This window comes from Hylobates moloch, unplaced genomic scaffold (assembly GCF_009828535.3).
Source record: "Hylobates moloch isolate HMO894 unplaced genomic scaffold, HMol_V3 SCAFFOLD_6, whole genome shotgun sequence".
NCBI lineage: Eukaryota > Metazoa > Chordata > Mammalia > Primates > Hylobatidae > Hylobates > Hylobates moloch.
In genome coordinates, this window is record NW_026652281.1 from 39,849,430 (window position 1) to 39,875,453 (window position 26,024).

The 26,024-nt window shown below is 40.0% G+C and overlaps 1 protein-coding gene across 6 annotated transcripts in view; it reads right to left on the minus strand.

The window, feature by feature from the left end:
- Nucleotides 1–26,024, minus strand: part of FER (FER tyrosine kinase) — a 461,875-nt gene that overhangs the window by 398,745 nt on the left and 37,106 nt on the right. For all 6 annotated transcript variants that reach the window (XR_009214069.1, XR_009214070.1, XM_032156698.2 and 3 more), the window contains one exon: nt 13,388–13,653. Coding sequence is in view for 4 of the 6 variants with exons in the window: in XM_032156698.2 (XP_032012589.1) it covers nt 13,388–13,594 (207 nt within the window). In the remaining 2 variants the exon portion in view is untranslated. The remainder of the gene's footprint in view (nt 1–13,387; nt 13,654–26,024) is intronic.

A 26,024-nucleotide genomic window follows, 5' to 3' on the forward strand; every position in this document is an offset into this window, starting at 1 on the left:
CACATAGCTGGTGAAACACATCTCTGTGTGTCTTTGAGAGTGTTTCCAGAAGAGATTAGCATTTGAATCAGGCAACTAAGAAGATCCACCAGAAGATTCCATGGCAAGCATCATCTAATCTATTGACAGCCTAATGGAACAAAAAGGAGGAGGAAGGGAAAATTCACTCTCTTTCTTCTGGAACAGATATTCATCTCCTCCTGCCCTCAAGCATCAGAACTCTAGGTTTTTGGGCCTTCTTACTCTGGGATTTACACAGGAGATACCTCTGGTTCTCTGGCCTTTAGACTCAGACTGAATTACAGCACTGTCTTTCCTAGTTCTCCAGTTTGCAGACAGCATATTATGTGTCTTCTAGACTTCCATGATAAATCATATATATATATATGTATATATATGTACGTATGTATATATATATATAACATATATATATCTCCTATTGGTTCTGTTTCTCTGGAAAACCCTGACTAATACAGAAATAGAAGACTTAAAAACCACTATCAACCATCTTCACTTTACTGTCATCTGTAGAACACTCTAACCAACAACAGCAGAATACATACTTCTCAGCAACTGCACATGCAGTATTTACCAAGACCAAATATTTTCTGGGCCATGAAACAAGTATTCATAAATTTTTAAACATTCAACTGATACAAAATAGATTCTTGGCAAACAATGAAATTAAATTTAAAATTAGTAACAAAGAGGTCCATGGCAAAATATATATATATTTGAAAATTAAGTAATACAATGACCACTCCAGTCCATACCCAGGCAGATCTCTAGGCATCTGGTGCATCCACTCACTTGAATCAGCAGCATGACCTGCCCCACCCTTCCCATTCACAGATCTTGGTACAGGGAGGCCCTCTCCACTTCACACCTAGGCAGATCTACAGGCATTCAGAGCACCCACTTGCCTGGTTCAGCAGCCTGGGATGCCCTACCCTTCCTGGACATAGATTGTGGGATAGAAGGGCCCTCCCTCTCCATTCCATGGCCAGGCAGATCTCCAGGTACTTGGAGCACTTGCTCACCTGAGAAGCAGGCTGACCCACCCACCCTTCCTGTGCATAGATCATGGGGCAATAGGGCCCCTCTCTGCTCCTCACCAGGGCAGGTCTCCAGGCATTCAAAGAACCTGCATGCCCGGATTGGAAGCATGAGCCACCCTACCCTTTCTGTGCAAAGATACAGGTAAAGGAGGGCCCTCTCTTCTTCACCCCCAGGCAGATCTCCAGACAGCTGAAACACCTGCTCACCTAGGTCAGCAGACTGAGTATCCAACCCTTCCTATGAAGACACCGTATTGCAGCTGGGCCCTCTCTGCTCAACACCAAAGCAGATCTCCACTGGGAGCACCTACTCTTCTGAATCAGCAACCTGACCTGCCCCACCATTCCTGTACAGAGACTGTGGTGCTGCAGTACTCTCCATGTCGAGGCATCTGGAGTACCCACTCTCCTGGATTAGGAGTTTGACCAACTCTCCTACCCCAGGCAAAGAACTTGGGGCTGAGGAGGTTTCCTAGGCACACCTCTGAGCACTTGGTGGACACCCATTGGATTCTCCCTCAGTGCTGGTGCTTCTGCCTGCCACTGGGGGACAGGTAGGCAGGCCTGCCCAGTCCGGCCCCACACATCTTGCTCCCCAGCCCGGAGAGTTGAGCAGGGAACTCAGACCACTGTGCACTACACGGATCAATCAATTTCCTGAGGCAACAGAGAGCTTCTCTCAGTAAGCGAGGATCAAGTATACACACCCAGCTGTGTTAGCCACAGCCACTTCTTACCTATAAGCGCTATGTACTGGCTTATATATAAAGACAGCCCAATACAAAAGCCCAGTATAAAATCCATCAACAGAAGTGCATATGGCAGAGCCAAAAAGACATTACTGAACATTCTCTATAGTCACACTACCTAGGAAAGAGGGGAAAGGAAAAGAGAAATTAAAAAATAACAACAATATCACAAGAAAAGAAAGAAAAAAGAAAAAATCCTACCTGCACAAAAATAATTACAAAAATTAGAAGTGCCAGCACCTCCAGATGAGAAGGAACCAGCACAAGAATTCTGGCACCATGAAAACTGTGAATGTAGTGACACCACCAAAGGATCACACCAGCTCTCCAGCAATGGTCTGTAACCAAACTGGAAACTCAGAAATGACAGATAAAGAATTTAAAGCACAGGCTTGGCATGGTGGCTCACACCTGTAATCATAGCATTTTGGGATGCCAAGGCAGGAGGATCACTTGAGCCCAGAAGTTTGAGAACAGCCTGGGCAACATGGTAATATCCCATCTCTACAAAATATACAAAAATTAGCCAGGCATGGTGGTCCACACTTGTAGGCCCAGCTACTCAGGAAGCTAAGATAGGAGGATTACTTAAGCCCAGAAGATCAAGGCTGCAGAGAGCTGTGATCATGCCACTGCACACCAGCCTGGGCAACAGAGCAAGAACCTGTCTAAAACACAAAACAAAACAAAAAATTCAAAGCATGGAAAAGCATGTATTATAAGAATGATTAACAAGATCCAGGACAAGGGTGAAATTCAACACAAAGAAACTTCAAAAGCAATCCAGGCAATGAAGGAATACATAAGCATCTTAAAGAAAAATCAGTCAGAGTTTACAGAGTTGAAAAACTCACTTAAGGAGTTTCAAAAGACAACCGAAAACTTCAGAGGAAACTTCAGAGCCTAAATACATGTCTTCAGAACTAATGCAGTCAGACAAAAATAAATAAAAAAGAATTTTTTAAAATAAACAAACTCCCTGAGAAATACGGGATTAGGTAAAGCAACCAAACCTACAAGTTATTGTCATTCCTGAGAAACAAGGAGAAGAAGTAAACAGCCTGGAAAACATATTTGAAGGAATAATTCAAAAAAAGTTTCCCTAATCTTACTGGAGAGGTAGATATCCACATACAAAAAATCCAGGTAACACCTGTGAGATGCTACACAAAATGAACAGCAACAAGACATATTGTCACAAGACTGTCCAAGGTCTAAACTAAAGAAAAAAATCTTGAAGGCATCTGAGAAAAAGGTCAGATCACATGTGCAAAGGGAACTCTGTCAGGCTAACAGTGGACTTCTCAGCAGAAATCTTATAAACCAGGAGAGATTAGGGGTGAAGTTTCAGCCATCTTTAAGAAAAGAAATTCCAATCAAGAATTTCACATCTCACCAAACTAAGCATCGTAAGCGAAGGAGGAATAAAATATTTTCCGGACAAGCAAGTGCTAAGGGAATTCTATACCAGGTCGCCTCACAAGAGATCCTTAAGGGAGTTCTAAACAAGGAAACAATAACAACGAAAATACCTGCTACCACAAAAACATGCACACAGGCCCTATAAAGGAACCACACAATACAAACTACAAAGTAATCATCTAATGACTTCACAATAGGATCAAAGTCTCACATATTAATATTAATATTGAATGTAAACTGCCTAACTACTCCACTTAAAAGGCAGAGTTGCAAGGTGGATTAAAAAAACAAACCCAACCATCTGCTGTCTTCAAGAAACCCATTCTTACATGTTGACACCCATAGGCACAGAGTAAAGGGTTAGAGAAAGATCACACAAACAAAAAACAAAAAAGAATAGTGAAACTATTCTTATATCACATAAAACAAATGTTGGACCAACAAAAAAAAAAAATGGACAACAAGTAATAATGATAATAATGATAAAGAATTTAATTCAACAAGAAGACTTAACTTATATTTAATATATGCACCCAACAATGAAGCACCTAGATTCACAAAAAAAATACATCCAGACCTATAAAAAGACACAGACAGCCACACAACACTCCACTGATAGCATTAGACAGATCACTGAGACAGAAAACTAACAAAGAAATTCTGACCTGAAATTCAATACTTGACCAACTGGATCTAATAGAAATATAGGAAATATTCCATGTATCATACACAGAATACACATTATTCTCATCTGACATGGAACATAATCTAACACCAACCACATGCTTGGCCATAAAACAAGTCCCAGTAAATTTAAAAAAAAAATCTAAATCATACCAACAACACTCTTAGACCACAGTGAAATAAAAGTAGAAGTCAAAACCAAGAAGATATCTCAAAACCACACAATTACATGGAAATTAAACAACTTGCTCCAGAATGACTTGTGGGTAAACAATGAAATTAAGGCAGAAATCAAAACATTTTCTGAAATAAATGAAAATAGAGAAACAGCATACCAGAATCTATGGGATGCAACAAGAGCAGTGTTCAGAGAAAAGTATATAGCACTAAACACCACCCCGAAAAGGTAGAAAGATCTCAAATTCAGTATCTAATACTATACCTAGAAGATCAAGAAAAACAAGAACAAACTAACCCTAAAGATAGCAAAAGAAAAGAAGTAACTAAAACCAAAGAACAACTGAATGAAATTGATATCCAATCATCCATACAAACAAACAACAAAACAAAAACTTTGATCTTCGAAACGATAAACAAGGTTGATAGACCACTAGCTAGACCAACAAAGAAAAAGGCAGAAGATGCAAAATAAGCACAATAATAAATCACAAAGGTGACATCACAACTGATTCACAGAAAAACAAAAGATCCTCAGAGACTATTACGAACACCTCTATGCAAACAAACTAGAAAATCTACAGGAAATGGACAAATTCCTGGAAACACGCAACTTCTCAAGATTGAATCAGGAATGTATTAGTCTGTTTTCACGCTGCTGATAAAGACATACCTGAGACAGGCCAATTTACAAAAGAAAGAGGTTTAACTGGACTTACAGTTCCATGTGGCTGGGGAGGCCTCACAAACATGGTGGAAGGCAAGGAGAAGCAAATCACTTCTTACGTGGATGGCGGCAAGCAAAAACAGAGCTAGTGCAGGAAAATTCCCGTTTTTAAAACCATCAGATCTCATGAGACTCATTCACCAACATGAGAACAGCACAGGAAAGATCTGCCTCCATAATTCAATCACCTCCCAACGGGTTCCTCCCACAACACATGGGAATTGTGGGAGTTAAAATTCAATATGAGATTTTGGTTGGGACACAGCTAAACCATATCATTCCACCCTGGACCCCTCCCAAATCTCATGTCCTCACATTTCAAAACCAATCATGCCTTCCCAACAGTCCCCCAAAGTCTTAATTCATTTCAGCATTAACTCAAAAGTCCACAGTCCAATGCCTCATCTGAGACAAGGCAAGTCCCTTCCGCCTATGAACTTGTAAAATCAAAATCAACTTAGTTATTTCCTAGATACAATGGGAGTATAGGTATTAGGTAAATACAGCCATTCCAAAAGGGAGACACTGCCCAAAACAAAGGGGCTACAGCCCCATGCAAGTCTGAAATCCAGTGAGGCAGTCAAATCTCAAAGCTCCAAAATGATCTCCTTTGACTCCATGTCTTGCATCCAGGTCACGTAGATGCAAGAGGTGGGTTCCCATAGTATTAGGCAGCTCTGCACCTGTGGCTTTGCAGGGTACAGCCTCCCTTCCAGCTGCTTTCACAGACTGTTGGTGAGTGTCTGCAGCTTTTCCAGGTGCACGGTGCAGGCTGTCGGTATATCTACCATTCTGGGGTCTGGAAGACGGTGGCCCTCTTCTCACAGCTCCACTAGGCAGTGCCCCAGTAGGGACTCTGTGTGGGGGCTCCAACCCCACATTTCCCTTCCACATTGCCCTAGCAGAGGTTCTCCAGGAGAGCCCCACCCCTGTGGCAAACTTCTGCTGGGACATCCAAGCATTTCCACACATCCTCAGAAATCTAGGAGGAGGTTCCCAAACCTCAATCCTTGACTTCTATGCACTAGCAAGCTCAACACCACGTGGAAGCTGCCAAGGCTTGGAGCTTGTGCCCTCTGAAGCCATGGCCCAAGCTATACCTTAGCCCCTTTTAGTCATGGCTGGAGCGGCTAGGATGCAGGGCACCAAGTCCTTAGACTGCACATAACACAGGGACCCTGGGCCTGGCCCACAATACCGTGTTTTCCTCCTAGGCCTCCAGGCCTGTGATGGGAGGGGCTTCCATGAAGACCTCTGACATGCCCTGGAGACATTTTTGCCATTGTCTTGGTGATTAACATTCAATTCCTTGTTATTTATGTAAATTTCTTGAATTTCTCTCAGAAAATGGGATTTTCTTTTCTATCACATTGTCAGGCTCCAAATTTTCCAAACTTTTATGCTCTGCTTCCTTTATAAAACTGAATGCCTTTAACAGCACCCAAGTCATCTCTTGAATGCTTTGCTGCTTAGAAATTTCTTCTGCCAGATACCCTAAATCATCTCTCTCAAGTTCAAATTTCGATAAATCTCTGGGGCAGGGGCAAAATTCCACCAGTCTCTTTGCTGCAACAAAACAAGAGTCACCTGTGCTCTGGTTCACAACAAGTTCCTCATCTCTATCTGAGACCACCTCAGCCTGGACCTTATCATTCATATCACTAACAGTATTTTTGTCAAAGCCATTCAACAAGTCTCTAGGAAGTTCCAAACTTTCCCACATTTTCGTGTCTTCTTCTGAACCTTCCAAACTGTTCCAACCTCTGCCTGTTATGCAGTTCCAATGTCATTATCACATTTTCAGGTAGCTTTTTAGCAACGCCCCACTCTACTGGTACCAATTTACTGTATTAATCTGTTTTCACGCTGCTGATACCTGAGACTGGCCAATTTACAAAAGAAAGAGATTTAACTGGACTTACAGTTCCACATGGCTGGGGAGGCCTCACAAACATGGTGGAAGGCAAGGAGGAGCAAATCACATCTTATGTGTATGACGGCAGGCAAAAGAGAGCTTGTGCAGGAAAATTCCCATTTTTAAAACCATCGGATCTCATGAGACTCATTCACTATCACGAGAACAGCACAGGAAAGACCCACTCCCATAATTCAGTCACCTCCCACAACACGTGGGAATTGTGGGAGTTACAATTCAAGATGAGATTTGGGTGGGGACACAGCCAAACCATATCAAGGAACTGAAACCCTGAAAAGACCAATATCCAGCTCCAAATTGAATCAGTAATTAAAAAAACCTATCCAATTAAAAAAAAAAAACAGACTAAATGGATTCACAGCCAAATTCTACTAGATGTACAAAGAAGTGGTACCAATTCTACAGAAACTATTCCAAAAAATCAAGTAGGAGGGAATTCTACCTAATTCATTCTAAAAAGCCAGCATCACACTGATACCAAAACTTGGCAGACACAACAAAAGCAGAAAACTACAGGTCAATATCCATGATGGACATAAACACAAAAATCCTCAATGAAATACTATTAATAGCAAACCGAATCAAGCAGCACATCAAAAAATTAATTCATCATGATCCAATAGGCTTCATTCCTGCAATGTAAGGTTGGATCAACATATACAAATCAATAACTGTAATTTGTCACATGAACACAATTAGAAACAAAACCATATAATAATCTCAATTGATGTAGAAAAGGCGTTTGATAAAATCCATCATTGCTTCACGATAAAAATCCTCAATAAACTAGGCATGGAAGGAATATAATTCAAAACAGTAATAGCCATCTGTGACAAACACACAGCCCACATCATACTGAACAGCAAATGCTTGAGCTATTCCCCTTGAGAACTGGAACAAGACAAGGATGCACACTCTCACCACTCCAATACAATATAGTACTAGAAGTCCTAGCCAGAACAATCAGGCAAGAGAAAAAAATAAAAGGCACCCAAATAAGAAAAGAAGTCAAACTATCTCTCTTAATGGATGACATGTGTCTATACCTACAAAGCCTTAAGTACTTCACCAAAAGGCTCCTGAAACTGATAAACGACTCCAGTAAACAATCAGGATACAAAATAAATTAGAAAAATCAGCACCAATTCTATACACCAATAACATTCAAGCTGATAGCAAAATCAAGAATGCAATGCCATTTACAATAGAAACAAAAAAATAAAATAAAACACCTAGGGATACATTTAACCAAGAAAATAAAAGATCCCTACAAGAAGCACTACAAGACACTGCTGAAAGAAATCATAGATGACACAAACCACTGGAAAAACATTCTGTGCTGATGGTCTGAAAGAATCAATATCATTAAATGCCCATACTGCCCAAAGCAATCTACAGATTCAACACTATTCCTACCAAACTACTGTCATTTCTCACAGAACTGGGAAAAAACTACTATAAAATTCATATGCAACCAAAAAGTCGCCCAAATAGCCAAAGTAGTCCTAAGTAAAAAGAACAAAGCCAGTGGCTTGACGTTACGCAAGTTCAAACTATACCACAAAGCTACAATAACCAAAACGGCATGGTAGTGGTACAAAAACAGACATATAGACCAATGGAACAGATTAGAAAACACAGAAATTTAAAAAAAAAAAAAACACACACACCTACAGCCATCTGATCTTTCATCAAAAATAAGCAACAGGGAAAGAACTCCCTATTTAATAAATGGTGCTGGGATAGCTGGCTAGCTTTATATGCAGAAGAATGAAACTTGTCCCCTACCATTCACCATGTACAAAAATTAATTCAGAATGGATTAAAGATTTAAATGTAAGACCTCAAACTATAAGAATCCTAGAAGAAAACCTGGGAAATACCATTCTGGGTATCAGCTGTGGGAAGAAATTTATGACTAAACTCTCAAAAGCAATCGCAACAAAAATGAAAATTGACAAGTGGGACTTAATCAAACTAAAAAGCTTCTATACAACAAAAGTAACTATCAACAGAGTAAACAGACAACCTACAGAATGAGAGAAAATAACCATAAACCATGCATCCAAAAAGGACTAATGGTCTACACAGAACTTAAACAAATCATCAAGAAAAAAAACATTAAAAAGTGGGCATAGGACATTCACAGATACTTCTCAAAGGAAGACAGACAAGTGGCCAACAAACACATGATAAAATGCTCAACGTCATTAGTTATCAGATAAATGCAAATCAAGACCACAATGAGATACCATCTCACACCAGTAAGAATGGCTATAATTAAAATGTCAAAAAACAACACATGCTCGTGAGGTTGTGGAGAGATGGGAACACTTAATACACTATTGGTGGAAATGTAAATTAGTTCAGCCACTCCACTAGGGAAAGCACTCTGGAGATTTCTCAAAGAAATAAAACAGAACTACCATTAGACCTAGCAGTCCCATTAGTGGGTATATAGCCAAAAGAAAATAAATAGTTCTACCAAACAGACACCTACATTTGTATGTTCATCATAGCACTATTCACAGTAGCAAAGACATGGAATCAACCTCACTGCTTATCAATGGTGGATTAGATGAAGAAAATGCAGCACATATGCACCATAGAATACTATATGGTCATAAAAAAGAATGAAATCATGCCCTTTGCAGCAACATGTATGCAGCTGGAGGCCATTATCCTAAGCAAATTAACACAGGAACAAAAAAAAAACAAATACTCCATGTTCTCACTTTTAAGTGGCAGCTAAACATTGGGTACACAAGGATATAAAGATGGAAAAAATGGGCACTACAGAATATTAGAGGAGAGAGCGAAGGACGGGGGGAAAGGCTGAAAAACTATTGGGTATTATGCTCACTACTTTGGTAATGGGGTCATTCATACCATAAACCTCAGCATCACACAATATATGCAGGTAACAAACCTGCATGTGTACCCCCAGAATCTAAAATAAAAGTTGAATTATTTTTTAACAATTTAAAATGTATACCATTTTTATTTATTGAAAGACCCAACACTGTTAAGATATAGATTTTCCCCAAATTTATCTATACATTCAATATAATTCCAAGCAAAATCCCAGTAGCCTTTTAAAAAAAAATAATTGGTAAGGTGCTCCTAAAATTTATAAGGAGAGGCACAGGATTTAGAAAAGACAAAATAATTTTGAAAAAAATATAAGTTCAGTAGTACCCCTTAATCTGTTGTTTTGCTTCCTGCAGTTTCGATTGCACGTAGTCCAAAAATGGAAAAGTCCAGAAATAAACAATTCGTAAGTTTTAAGGTGACACCGCTCTGAGTAGTATGATGAAATACCTAGCCTCCCCACTCTGTCCCTGCCCAGGATATGAATCATCCCTTTGTCTAGTGTATCCATGCTGTATATGCTACTTGAATATTACTCACTTAGTAGCCATCTCAGTTATCAGATCAACTGTCCTGCTATAGCAGTGCTTGTGTTTAAGGAACCTTTATTTAACTTAATAATAGCCCCAAAATGCAAGGATAGTGATGCTGGTAATTTGGATATGCCAAAAAGAAGCCAGAAAGTGTCTCCTTTGGGTGAAGGGATGAAAGTTCTCAACTTAAGGAAAGAAAAAAAACATAGGCTGAGGTTGCTAAGAGCTACGATAAGAATGAATCTTCCATCCATGCAACTGTGAAAAAGAAGAAAAAGGAAATTTGTGCCTTTGAATTTTTGATGTTGCACTTCAAACTGCAAAAGTTATATGCATAGTGCGTGATAAGTGCTTAGTTAAGATGGAAAAGGAATTAAATGGGTGGGTGGAAGGCATGAACAGAACATATTCTGATTGGCAACAATGGACGTTCAGTACTATCCACAGCTTCAGGCATCTACTGGGGATATTAGAACATATCTCCCATGAATAAGGGATGACTACTGTATACTACCTGACTTTGATATTGTTATCAAGGAACAAATAATTAAACGTGTTACTGGTGTCATGATAGACAAAAATATGAATGGAACAGAATAAAGAGTACAAAAATAGACTCGCATTATGGTCAACTGATTTTAAACAAAGATGCAAATTCAATGGAGAAAGCTTAGTGTTTTCAACAAATGATGTTAGAACAAATGGATATCCAGAAGCAAAAAAAGAAAAAAATATGAACTTCAATCCATAGCTTGCCACATGTACAAAAATTAAATAAAAATAAATCATAGACCTACACACAAAACTTAAAACTATAAAAATTTCCAGATGATAACACAGGCAAAACTCTTTAACTTGGCATCAGGCAAAGATTTTTTAAGATATAATACGAAAAGCACAATCCTCTTTAAAAAAGGTAGACTTTACTTATAGGTAGAATAAATCATAGTTTTTCTGTGTTAAGAGGAAAGAATAGCTGGTCACAGTGGCTCATGCCTATAATCCCAGATCTTTGGGAAGCCAAGGTGGGAGGATTGCTTGAGCCCAGAAGTTCAAGGTCAGCCTGGGCAATGTACTGAGACCCCATTTCTATAAAATAAAAAATAAAATTAGCCAGTTACGGGGGCGCATGCCTATAGTGTCAGCTCCCTAGCAAGCTGAGGTGGAAGGATTGCTTGAGCTGGGAGGTCAACGCTGCAATGAGCCATGACTGTACCACTGCACTCCAGCCTGGATGCCAGAGCAAGATCCTAAAAGAGAAAAAAAAAAAAGAGGAAAAGCTGACATACTCCTTGATTTTCTGTGAGTTCTCAACCATTGTTCAACTGTTGATTTAATGTATAAATTAGCAATAACAAAGAAAATAGAAACTATGTGACAATGGCAAATAAGACATGTCAACAGAATGTAAGAAAATGAAAAGCAGGTAAGTGGTAACTAACTAGCATATGAGGAAAAGTTAAAACCTAAGTGTTCTGCAAAAGGGAGGTCAAGATTTATGAGGTCAGATGACTACGGTAAAGCTCAGGAGACCGAGGCAGGTAGATCATTTGAGGTCAGGAGTTAAGACCAGCCTAGCCAACATGATGAAACCCCATCTGCACTAAAAATACAAAAATTAGCCAGGTGTAGTGGTACGCACCTGTAATCCCAGCTACTCATGAGGCTGAGATACAAGAATCACCTGAACCCAGGAGGCGGAGGTTTCAGTGAGCCAAGATTGCACCACTGTACTCCAGCCTGGGCGAGAAAGTGAGACTGCATCTCGGGAAAAAAAAAAAAAAAAAGAAAAGAAAAGAAAACAAGAGGGATAAATGAAGCAGAAAGCCTTTGGACTCAGAAACACCAGGTAGCTTACCAAAAACAAGAAGACTAAATAAAATGTGACTTTTAAAATACCAAAAGTACTTTCCCTATCTATTCCCATTAACATTAATAGCAGGCTTATACCCACAGATGAAATTGCCAAATAAAATAAAGGATATCCAGTTAAATTTGAATTTCAGATAAATAACAAATAATTTTTAATGTATGTTTGTCCTAAATACTGCATGCAAATTCAAATGGTGTCCTGTATTTTCTGTGGCCATCTCTGGCAGCTCTACCTTCAGACTAGATACTGGCCCAGAAAGGAAGTTAAAGATATTAACATTACTGGGCTCTTAACAGAATCACAAATCCTTACTTGATCAAACACACTATATACACGGTCTCCACAGGTAACAGAGTTTTCCTCTAAAATGTACTCAAATCCTAAGACCCAAAAGTGAAAGAAGATTAATTTTTTTAACATTCTAAAGTTAAAAAGATTTATTTTTAACTTGGAATAAATATAGTGAAATATGATATTTAAATAAGACATTGGAAGTAACAGAGCAAGAATCCAAGAACTATTAGAGTTTAATATTTCTTCTTCAATGTTTTCAAAGAACAATTAACAGTACAATTCTGGCCCTTATTTTTATATGACAGAATAATCTTGGATTTAAAAAATACATTATTCATCTAATGGATGTTTTAAGAGTGACTAACTCAACAATATACTAATAATTTTGTACTGAAATGATAGCAAATAACAGCTACGTGCTAAAATATTCCATATGATTCACAACACTAACGATTCACAGAAGAATTCAGGGAATGGTTTATAACTAAAGTTTGTGCAAAAGGGAAAAATAGCAGGGTTCAAATGACCCAAAGCCAGAAGAGTTAATAAAAGAAACCAAAATTTGTAACAATGGTTCTCAAACCTGACCCATTAAGTCAGAATATTAGAGAGGTACAGCCCCCTAATTTTTTGTCTTGTTTTTTGAGATAGGGTCTCACTCTGTCACCCACGGCTCACTGCAGCCTTGATCTAACAGGCTCAAGCAATCCTCCCACCTCAACCTCCCAAGTAGCTAGGACTACAGTCACATGCTACCACGCCCAGCTAATTTTCATATTTTTTCACCACTTTCCCCAGGCTGGTCTCAAACTCCTAGGCTAAAATGATGTTCCCATCTCAGCCTTCCAAAGTACTAGGATTACAGGTGTGAGCCACCATGCCCAGACACTCCAAAAATTATAATTTTTAAAAACTTCTCCATGAGATTTTCATACTCTGTAAAACTGTGGAATCACTGCTTTAGAATGCTGACTTAAGTATGCTCATTCAATAGTATGAGCTATTGCATTTTAAGGACAATTATAATGTTATAAATAACAAATAGTGAAATTATTCTTCTTACCTTGGATACGTTGCTGACATAATTCATTTGGACAGTACTTTCCTTATCAACTTGATTACAAAGGTTCTGTAAAGTAGATGCATATTCTTTATCACTTTTTATTCTCAGGGCCATAAATTTCTTTACTGTTTCCAGTAACCGTAATTCCCAGTCTTGCAATTTTAACACTGCTTCATGTGAATTCTTCAGGTCACTCCCAAACCCCATTTTGTAAGGCACTGGTTATCCTCCACACTGCACAAGTGAGCCTTCTAATCAGCACATATCTGTGTATGTAAACAAAAGAGAAAAACTCTTAAATAAAAAGGAAATTAGTCTTCAAAAAAAAAAAATGTTATGATAGATTCTTCTTTGGAGTTAAAAAAAAAATCACAACTGAATACTTTCTTCCAAAGATCAGAAACAAGATGAAGAGGTCCACTCTATTGTTGGCTTCAACATTACTCTAGAGGTCTTAGCCATTACAATGAAACAAATGAAATAAAAGGGGCATTCAGATCGGAAAGGAAGAAGTAAAACTATCTTAATTTGCAAATTACATCATCTTGTATGTAGAAAATCCTATGTAATGCAACAAAAACCATTAAAATAAATGACTAGAAGCCTCCACCAATTGTGCCTCCCTGCCCCCTGCCAGCAGGAACACCAAATTTAACAACTATTTACACACAAAAAAATCAGGTGAGCAATCACAGTACCCAGTTTTAACTTCCTGTCGCTGAAAGAGGTACTGAAAAGGGTAGAAAACACAGTCTGGAATCATCAAGACCAGTCCTCTCCCATCCCCCGGCAGTGGCCACATGGTGCACAGAGTATCCTTGGAGGAGAAAGAGAGCACTGTGATTGTGGGACTTTGCAATAAACTCACTGCTGCCGTGTCACAGCGGAAAGCAAAACCAGGATGAACTCAGCCAATGCCCACCCAGGAAGGGAGCATTTAGACCAGCCATAGCCAGAGGCGAATTGCCCATTCCAGCAGTCAGAACTTGAGTTTCAGCAACCTAGAGAGACATGAGAGAGGGAGGCTACAGGAGTGCCTGCAACACCTCTTCTGCACCCTGGCCAGCACAGCTTGCAGCAACAAAAGTGACTCCATCCTTCTGCTTGAGGAGAGGAGACAAACAGTAAAGAGAACATTGTCTTGCCTTTTGGATACCAGCTCAGCCACAGTAGGATAGAGCACTGGGAAGTCATTAGACTCCTATTATAGGCCCTATCTCCTGAATGACATTTCTAAACACAACCTGGGCCAAAAAAAAACCCCGCTGCCTTGAAAGGGAGGACCCAGTACTGGCAGGTTTCATCACCTGCTGACTTAAGAGCCTCTGGTCCCTGAATAACCAGCAGTGATACCCAGGTAGTATGCTGTGGGCCCTGGGTCAGATTCAGACATGCTAACTTCAGGTGAGACCTGGCACATTCCCAGCTGTAGTGATGGCTATGGTGAGACTCCTTCTGCTTGAGAAAAACAAAGAGAAAGTTAAGGGGACTTTGTCTTACACCTTAGGTACCATCTCAAACACAGTGGGGTAGAGCACCAAGCACATTCTTACAGCCCCCAATTCCAGGCCTTGCCTCTTAGATGGCACTTCTGGACCTGCTCTGGGCCAGAGAGGAGCCCACTGCCCTGCAGGGTAAGTCCCAGGACTGGCAGCATTCACCACAATCTGACTGAAAGAAACTTGGGCCTCACGTCAACATCAGCAGTAGCCTGGCAGTACTTCCTGTGGGCCTATGGTGGTGGTGGCCAGGGAGAGAGGCCTTCTACTTGTGGAAAGGAGATGGAAGAGCGGGAAAGACTTTGTCTCGTGGCTTGAGTGCCAGTTTAGCTGTAGAATGGGGCACCAGGTAGATTTCTAAGGTTTTGACTCCACTCCTTGGCTAACAGACAACATTTCTGGACCCACTTGGAGCCTACAGAAACTCACCACCCTTGAGGAAAGGACACAAGCTTGGCTAGCTTCACTACCTGCTGATTATAAAGCTCAGGTGCCTTGAGCAAACATAGGCGGGAGTCAGGTAGCGATTACAGTGGGCCTTGGGCATGACCCAGTGCTGCGCTGGCTTCAGGTCTGACCCAGTACAATTCAAGTACTGGTAGCAACATGGGTGACTGTGTCACCCCACCCCCTGCTCCAGGTGACTCAAAACAGAAAGAGACTCCATTTATTTGGGAGAAAGTAACAAAAGGGAGCAAGAGTTTCTGCCTGGTAATGTAGAGAATCCTTCCAGATCTTATCCAAGACCACAAGGGCAGTGCCCCTACAAGTCCACATAAATCATAGTGTTACTGGGCTTGAAGTGGCCCCTAATACAGATACAGCGTAGATCACAACACCCAAGTACTTTGTATTACCTGGAAAGCCTTCCGAAGGATGACAGGTACAAACAAAGCACAGAAGCGAAGACTACAATAAATAACTAATAAATACCTAACTCTCGAATGCACAGATTCTGTCGAACATCCACAAGATTCAAGACCATCCAGGAAAACAGGATCTCCATACACAAACTAAATTAAGGCACCAGGAACCAATCCTGGCCTGAAAGATATGGGATCTTTAACACAGAGAATTCAAAATAGCTGTTTTAAAGAAACTCAAAGAAATTCAAGATAATAGACCAAATTTAGAATTCTATCTAGATCAATTTAACAAGGAGATTGAAATAAATAAAAAGAATGAAGCACAAATTCTAGAGTTGAAAAATGCAACTGACACACTGAAGAATGCATCAGTGTCTCAATATCAGAATCGATGAAGCAGAAGAAAGAATTAGTGAGCTTGAAGACAGGCTATTTAAAAATAGTCAGAGGGAACAACAACAATTTAAAAAAAGAATAAAAGAGAATAAACCATGCCTACAAGAATTAGAAAATAGCTTCAAAAGGGGAAATTTTTTCTTTTTTTTCACACAGGGTCTCCCTCTGTCACCCAGGCTGGAGTACAATGGCACAAAAAATAGTCAGAAGTAACATAAAAAAAAAAAAAAAAGAAGAATAAAAGAGAATAAACCATGCCTACAAGAACTAGAAAATAGCCTCAAAAGGGGAAAGTTTTTCTTTTTCTCCAGACAGGGTCTCCCTCTGTCACCCAGGCTAGAGTACAGTGGCACAATCACAGTTTACTGCAGCCTCAACCTCCTGGGCTCAAGAGATTCTCCTGTCTTAGCCTCCTGAGTAGCTGGGACTACAAGTATGTGTCACCATGCCCAGCTAATTTTAAAGTTTTTTTGTAAAGAAGGGGTCACACTTTGTTGCCCAGGCTGCTGTCAAACTCCTACGTGCAAGCAATCTTCCCATCTTGGCCTTCCAAAGCACTGGGATTACGGGCATGAGCCACCATGCCCAGCCAAAAAAGGGAATCTAAGAGTAATTAGAATTAAAAAGGAGGTACAGAAAGAGATAGGGGTAGAAAGTTTATTCAAAGAGATAATAACAGAGATCTTTCTAGAGACCTGGAGAAATATAAATATTCATGTACAAGAAGGTTATTGAACAACAAGCAGATTTAACCTAAAGACTACCTCAACGCATTTAATAATCAAACTCCCAAAGGTCAAGAATAAAGAAAGGATCCTAAAAGCAGCAAGAGAAAAGAAACAAATAACATCCAATGGAGATCCCATTCGTGTGGCAGCAGCCTTTTCAATGGAAATCTTACACGGCAGGAGAGAGTGGCATGAAATATTTAAAGTGCTGAAGGAAAAAAAACCGTTTACCCTAGAATAGCATATCTGGTGAAAATATCCTTTAAGCATAAAAGAGAAATAAAGATGTTCCCAGACAAACAAAAGCTGAAGGATTTCATCAACACCACACTAGTCCTATAAGAAATGTTAAGGGAGGGGTGGAGGGGGCAAGCACAGTGACTCACATCTGTAATCCCAGCACTTTGGGAGGCCAAGGTGGGTGGACCACCTGAGGTCAGGAGTTTGAGACCAGCCTGGCCAACATGGTGAAACCCCATCTCTACTAAAAATACAAAAAATTAGCTGGGCGTGGAGGCGGGCACATGTAATCCCAGCTACTAGGGAGGCCGTGGCAGGAGAATCACTTGAACCTGGGGGGCAGAGGTTGCAGTGAGCCAAGATTGCGTCATTGCACTCCAGCCTGGGCAACAAGAGTGAAACTCCGTTTCAAAAAAAAAAAAGAAAGAAAAAAAAAGGAAATGCTAAGGGGGATTAATCAATCAGAAAGAAAAGGACATTAATGAGCAGTAACAAATCATCTGATGGTACAAAACTCACTGGTAAAAGTAAGTACACCAAAAAAACAAAGAATATTATCACATTATAATAATAATGTGTAATTGTGGTGTGTAAACTACTCTGGTCTTAAGAAAAAAGACAAGATGAACCAATCAAAAATAATAACTACAACTTTTCAAGACACAGTACAATGAGTTATGAATAGAAACAATAAGTTAAAAAGCAGGTAGGGGTCAAAGTTAAAGTGTAGAATTTTCATTAGTTTTCTTTTTGCTTGTTTGTTTATACAATCATGTTAAATTGTCATTAGTTTAAAATACTGGGTTATAAAACAGTATTTGCAAGCTTCATGGTAACCTCAAATCAAAAAACATACAATGAATACAAAAAAAGTAAAATTAAGTTACACCACCAAAGAAAATTACCCTCCCTAAAAGAAAGAAAGGAAGACAGGAAAGGAAAAAGACCATAAAACAACCAGAAAACAAATAGTAAGGATGTAGAAAAGAGAGAATCCTGAAACACTGCTACTGGTGGGAATGTGAATTAGTACAAACACTATGGAGAACAGTTTGGAGGTTCCTCAAAAAACTAAAAACTGAGCTACCATATAATCCAGCAATTCCGCTGCTGGGTATATAACACCAAAAAAAAGTAGATATCAGTATACCAAAGAGATATCTGCACTCCTATGTTTTCTGCAGCACTGTTTACAATAGCCAATATTTGGAAGCAAACTAAGTGTCCATCAACAGATGAATGAATAAAGAGATGTGGTACATATACGCAATGGAGTACCATTCAGCCATTAAAAAGAGTGAGGTCTTGTTATCTGCAACAACATGGATAGAACTGGTGGTCATTATGTTAGGTGAAATAAGCCAGACACAGAAAGACAATCTTGAACTCATGGAGACAGAGAGTAGAAGAATGGTTACAACAGGTTATAAAGGGAAGTGGGAAGCAGGGGGAAAGTTGGGATGGTTAATAGGAACAAAAAATATATACAGAATAAGACCTAGTACCTGATAGCACAATAGGGTGACTATAGTCAATAATAATTTAATTGTACATTATCAAATAACTAAAGCTGTATAATTGAATTGTTTGTGACACAAAGGATAAATGCTTGAGGTGATGGATACCCCATTTACCCTGATGTGATTATTACACACTGCATGTCTGTATCAAAATATATCATGTACCCTATAAATATATATACCTACTATGCATCCATAAAAATTAAAAATTAAAATATAAACAAATAAAAAATAGTTAAGTAATATTACAGGGTACAAGGTCAATATACAAAAATAAATTATATTTCTATATGCCATCACTGAACAATCCAAAAATGAAATTAGAAAACAATTCTATTTACAAAAGCGCCAAAGAAGAATAAAATAATTAGGAATAAATTTTACAAAAAAAAATAAGCAAAACCTGTATGCTTTAAACTGTAAGACACTGTTGAAAGTAATTTTAGGGCCAGGTGCAGTGGCTCACACCTGTAATCCCAGCACTTTGGGAGGCTGAGGCAGGTGGATCACCTGAGGTCAGGAGTTTGAGACCAGCCTGATCAACCTGGAGAAACCCCGTCTCTACTAAAAATACAAAATTAGCCGTGCGTGGTGGCACATGCCTGTAATCCTAGCTACTCGGAGGCTGAGGCAGGAGAATCACTTAAACCAGGAAGTGGAGGTTGCAGTGAGCCAAGATCACGCCCATTGCACTCCAGCCTGGGCAACAAGAGCAAAACTCCGTCTCAAAAAAGAAAGTAATTTTAAAAGACCTAAGTAAATTGAAATATTCATGTTCACAGATCAAAAGATTTAATATTATTAAGAAAGATTCTCCAATTTGATCTACAAATTTAACATAATCCATATTAATATCTCGGCTAACTTTTTTATAGAAATTGACAAGCTATCCTAAAATCTATATAGAAAAGTAAGGGAGCCAAAATAACATGAAATAACTTGAAAAGAGGCACAAAGTTGGAAGATTCACACTTTCTAATTTCAAAACCTACTAAAAAGGTACAGTGATCAACACACTATGGTAATGGCACCTGGACAAACATAGAAATCAATGGAATAGACTAGAGGGGCCAAATACAAATCTTCACATTTATGGTAAAGTGATTTTCTACAAGGGTGCCAAGTCCATTCCATGGGAAAAGAAAAGTCTTTTCAACAACTGGTTCTGGGACAACTGGATTTCCACATGCAAAACAATGAAGCAGGATGCCTTCCTTAGACCGCACACAAAACTAACTGTGAATGGATGACATGCCTAAGTATCAGAGCTAAAACTATAAAACTCTCAGAATAAAACATACAAGTAAATCTTTGTAACCTTGGCTTAGGCAATGGTTTCTTAGATACAACAACAAAAGCACAAATGACAAAATAAAAATACATAAGTTGGATTTCATCAAAATTCAAAATTTCCATGCTTGAAAAGACACCATCAAGAAAGTGAAAAGACAACCTACAGAATGGGAGAAAATATTTACAAATCATATATATATATATATATATATATATATATATATATATATATATGATAAGGAACTTCTGGATGGAGGACATAAAGAATTTTTACAACTCAATAATAAGAAAAACCAACAAAAAAATGGACAAAGGATTTGAATGGACAATTCTCTAAGAAAAATGTAGAAATGTCCAATAGGCTCATGAAAAGTTGTTCAATATAATTAGCTATCAGGAAAATTCAAATCAGAACTATAATGAGATAACTATTTCACACCATTAGAATGTGTCTTATCAAAAAAGACAGACATATAGTTTAGCACTGAAGAGAATGGAATCTTCATCCCTTGCTAGCTGAAACATTAAATGGTGCAACCACTGTGGAAAAGAGTTTGGCAGTTCCTGGAAAGGTAAAACATAGAGTTAGCATATGATCCAGAAATTCACCTCCCAGGTATATACCCGACCGAAATGAAAACATATGTCTATACAAAAACTTGCATATGAATGTTTGAAGCAACATTATTCACAATAGCTACAAAGTAGAACCAACCCAAATATCCATCAACAGGTGAACAGATAAAATGGGATAACATCCATACAATGGAAAATAATTTGGCAATGAAAAGGAAGTATTGATAGAGGCTACAACATGGATGAACCTTGAAAATGTTTTACTAGGTCAAAGAAACCAGACACAAAAGATCACATGGTATGATTTCACTAATATGAAATGCTCAAAATAGGCAAATCTATAAAGTAGATTACTGGTTGATCAGCGCTGGCAAATGTGGGGTGAAATTAGGAATGACTGTTAGTGGGTACTGGATTTCTTTCTGTGGTGATGAAAATGTTCTAACATTGATTGTAATAGTGCCTGCATAACTGTGAATGTACTAAAAACAAATTGTACGGTTTCAATGGCTGAATTATTTGGTTGTAAATATTTCAAAAAAGCTGTTTAAAAAAATTACTACAGTATAACTTATAATCATCTAAAGATCAGTAGGCATAAGCTTCCCCAAAATACCATGTTTATTATAAATCCTGAAAATGATGGTAGAATTTATTTTGCCCCCCAGTTTCCTAGAATTTCAGGCAGTAAAATCCTTCAGAGCCAGTTAGAATAAATGAAGAAAAACACCTTTTATCTTTCATTCTAGTTCATCCGTACCAGAGGTGAATTTCTTGTTAATTCAGCTGATATCCTCTAGGCTACACAGAAAAGCAAGGGCTTTGGCTCTCTAACTTCAATAATCTTATTTGAAGACATGGTAAAAATTAGGGTTTTCCAAATAGAGAAAAAAAAAATCACATATGTATACGTATGTAAGTGTATGTGTGTGTGTGTGTGTGTATGTGTGGTGTGTATGCATATATGCATACATACAGTTTTTTAAGATGGGATCTCCCTATGTTGTCCAGGCTGGAGTGCAGTGGCTATTCACAGGCACGATAATAGCACAGTCCTGCCTCAAACTCTTGGCCTCAAGCAATCCTCCCACCTCGGCCTTCCAAGTAGCTGAAACTACAGGCACAAGCCATTGCATCCAATGAATATTTTACATTTAAAAAAAAAACTGTATCTGATATTGTGGTTCATTTTATTCTGTAACTTGGAAAAATATCACTTCTGTTTCTAAATGCATTGCAATAACAATGTTTACCTTTCTCTCATCAAAAATTCCTGCTGGTGGGCCAGGTGGGGTGGCTCACACCTGTAATTCCAGCCCTTTGAGAGGCTGAGGCAGGTGGATCACTTGAGGTCAGGAGTTCGAGACCAGCCTGTCCAACATGGCAAAACCCCATCTCTACTAAAAATACAAAAATTGGCTGAGTATGGTGGCACACACCTGTAGTCCTAGCTACTTGGGAGTCTGAGACACAAGAATCACTTGAACCTGGGAAGCAGAGGTTGCAGTGAGCCAAGATTGCATTCTAGCCAGGGCAACAGAATGAGACACTGTCTGTTAAAAAAAAAAAAAAGAAGAAGAAGAAGAAAAAGAAAATTCCTGTTGGTAGATATTTCAGATACCTCCTGGGTTTTTGTTGTTGTCATTGCAAATATTACTGCAAGTTAATTAAAGTTGGAATAACCCAGAAAATTTCTTAGAAATGGCAAGATATGAATTAGGACTGAAATAATGACCATGATTTAGACTATAAAAAGTCAAATGGGAAATGTATTTCAGGAAATAGAGACGTATAGGGCAAAAAAAAAAAAAAAAGTGAGTAGGAGATACAGTTAAAATAGCAAATGTCTCCAAAATTAAACTCTGTGACAAGTAGTGGGAGATGGCATGCCAATTTATCCTCTGCTAGTCCTCTGCTCAAGAAACTAATAAGCCCAAACTCCTTAAATTAATTTTTGTTAACACAAGGTTACAATTTTTGAAAACCAAGATCATGAACACAATAGTTTAAAAAGATTAATTTGTTGGTACTAGCTGCACAAGTATGGTCAGTTTGTGAAAATTCATCAAGCTGAACACTTATGATTTGTATACTTTTCTGTGTGTATGTTATAGTTCAATAAACAGAAGGACAAAGAGACACAAAGATAGATTTTGATTTGGCAGCTAATAAGACATAAGAAGCCATTATAGCAATATAGCTTGAGAAATGAAGATCTAGAATTGACAATGTCAACGCAAATTAAAATGAAAGTTTCTTGACCTAGGGAATGGATTTAGTGAACAAAAGAGAGACAATTCAATGAAATTTTTAAGGCTTTAGAAATAAATAATCATGACAGTATCAATAGAAATGAAAGAACAAGAATATGGAGCTACTTCAAGTAAACTATAATCATTTCAGCTGGAAATTTTACTTTTAGGTAAAATATTAAGTTTAAAAATCCAAATTTTAGAATCAATTACTTAAAGGTGAGAGATGAAACCAACAGACTGAATGTTGACAGAAAAGCAGAGAGTCAAGGATAAAACCCATGAGAACCTGTCAATCCAAGATTGAAAGGAAGATAAACCAACCAAAGGATAGAAATTAAGCAAAAAGATAACAGGGGTATGGCAGAGTGACAGCTATCAAGATAAAACCCATGAGAACCTGTCAATCCAAGATTGAAAGAAGGAGAAACCAACCAAAGGATAGAAATTAAGTAAGCAAAAAGATAACAGGGGTCTGGCAGAGTCACAGGTATCAGGAGGGAAAAAAAAAGATATTAGTGTCACAGGATCCTTAGGGTGTTGCTTTGCCAGCCAGAAAGCTCTGTGGCCAGTGGTGCCTCTGCTTGGGTTTTGCTTGTGCCCACTGAACTCATTCCATCCACTCAGCCTGGCAGGCTGCACTCAGCTCACACTACTGGCCTGGATCCCACACATGCCAAGGGTGAGCCAGGCATGGAGCAGCAAGGGGCGTGTGAGTGAGCAAGTGCAGGATCTGTCCACTGTGCACAGCCAGGCACACCAGCTGCGGCACGATAGGCAGCTCCAGGCACCAGCACAGGCGCTGGCTCTGTGCAAGGCTGCAGCTGGACCAGACATACCACACACAGCTTCAGTAGCATCTGGACAGAGGGAACGCGATGGCACCAGAAAGCTCAGAGATACCAGGAACCACAGAGTCCCAAAGAGGGTGTTACAGGGTGTCACAGTCCTGGCTCAGGTAGCCCCAAGGTCTGGGATCCCAGAAGGGCCACAGATCCTCTCTTTCTCATCGCATGCAACGTGGCGACTGGGGGGCATGTTTCTACTGTGTTTGTGTTACCTCTTTTTAGTCTCACCATTCAGTGGGTCCCAAGTACTTGTCCCACATCCAGAAAGAATGAGGTATGCAGACAACTGGAGGATGAGCAAGGCAGAGAGGAGCTTCATTGAGCGACAGAATAGCTCTCAGGAGACCTGAAGTGGGTAAGTCCTTTCTGCAGGCAGGTTGTCCCAATGTGTGTCCAACTCAGAAGGGAGGAGACCTGTAGTGGGCAGCTCCTTTCCACAGGCAGGTTGTCCTGACAAGCATCCAGCTCTCAGCGGAGGAGACCCATAGTGGGTACCTCCTTTCCGCAAGCAGGTCGTCTGGATGAATGTGTGTCTGGCTGAGCCTGGGATTTTTATGTGCCCAGAATCAGGGAACTTCATACTGATTCATCCATGGGCAGCCATGGTGGGCCTGGAAAAAGCACCATCAAACTCGCCAAACAGTCATAAATGAAGTTCTCACTCTGGGCCACGGATTTCACCTGGAACTGGCAGCCCAGCCCCCAGGCTTCAGGCCATCCCTGGCCTGAAGTAAGGTTTCACCAGGGGCCCACCCCTTTCTGCCTAGGAACCTGTCTGCCTTTAACATGCCATCCACAGCACCCAAACTGACTGTGCCAAGAGGTGCCTGCAGGCCGGTGCCAAGCTGCTCTCCGCCCCTGCAGCCCCCCTCCCATGCTTGTTGATACCCAAAGTCCAGAGGGGACCACGGTGGCAAGGGGCTGACATGTCAGCACCACTCTGAGCACACACATACCTGGCGGGGTTGCAACAGTGCCTGGGCTTGGCCACAACTTTGCTCCACCCTGGAGCAGGTGCCAGGAGCAGGGAGAGGCCAGGGAGCGAGAGCAGGCACTTTCAAGCCTGCAGGGGCAGGGGGCTTCCTGGGCCCCAAGCCACAGCTGGGCAGCTGCAGCTGCACCCAGGAGCACAAAGCTCCCGCCTGTTCCCAGCCCCTGCTGGCTCTGCAGAGTGCACAGCCCTGATGGGTGCAGCCCTGGCCACACCTCCCCAGCCACAGCTGGCGTCTCCACAGCAGCTGCTCCAGATAGGCTGCCACCACCATCATTAGCAATGTCAAAAGTTAGAGGAAGATGTAAAAACTGCAAAAATATCATCAAGCAGTACTTCAAAAGCTCCTACTGACAATAGTGAAAAAAAAAAAGTGTTTAAGAAAAAACAAAAATTTGGCCGGGCATGGTGACTCACGCCTGTAATCCCAGCACTTTGGGAAGCCGACGTGGGTGGATCACGAGGTCAGGAGATCGAGACCCTCCTGGCTAACACGGTGAAACCCCATCTCCACTAAACATACAAAAAATTAGCCAGGCGTGGTAGCAGGCTCCTGTAGCCCCAGCTGCTTGGTAGGCTGAGACAGGAGAATGACTTGAACCCGGGAGACGGAGCTTGCAGTGAGCCCCGATCACACACTGCACTCTAGCCTGTGTGACAGAGCAAGACTCCATCTCAAAAAAAAAAAAAAAAAAAAATTTAAACATATCACCAACAAATAAAGGAGTACAACCTCATTCCATAAGTTTCACAGCATGGTTTCAGTGAGTCCAATACTACCCCAGAAGATATTCTGGCAAAGAAACGTTAACAAAATCCTGAGAATTCACACTGGATACTCCAATATGAAAAGAAGCAGGCAGAGAGTGAATAGACCAAACTAGGGAAAGTCAAGAAAATATCTAAAAAGTCCCTCTGTACCAGCACAGGGCTTTAGAAAACATAGGGAGGACAGCACTGGCTTACAATTTTCCAGAGCTCTATGATGAACTGGTGAATGAAATTTAAGTCCAGGCATACAGGATGTTTAATGAACTCTTTTAAAAGTGAGTAAATCTCAGGGCCTCCAACAAAGCCAAACTCAACCCCAGCCAGTATCTCTCCACTCGTTTACCTCCACACTCACATGCCACAGAAACTGAAATTAGAAGGAAAACCCAGCTTGTGGTCCAGACAAGATGGCACAGACCATTTTTCCCAGTTAATCCCCACTAAGCACAAATATAATACTGCAAGAGACAACCAAAGAACTCTGGAAGGTGGAAAGAAGAAGCCAAACTCCTTTGTAACCCTACAACGAGAAGAACAGCACAGAGGCAGGATGTCTTATGCCTACCTCACCCAAATGAAGAAGGTCACACAGACCTGGTTTTTCCCAGCCACAGCCTAGTAGCAGAAGGCAGCCCATGTAGGCTAATTCCTCCCAGA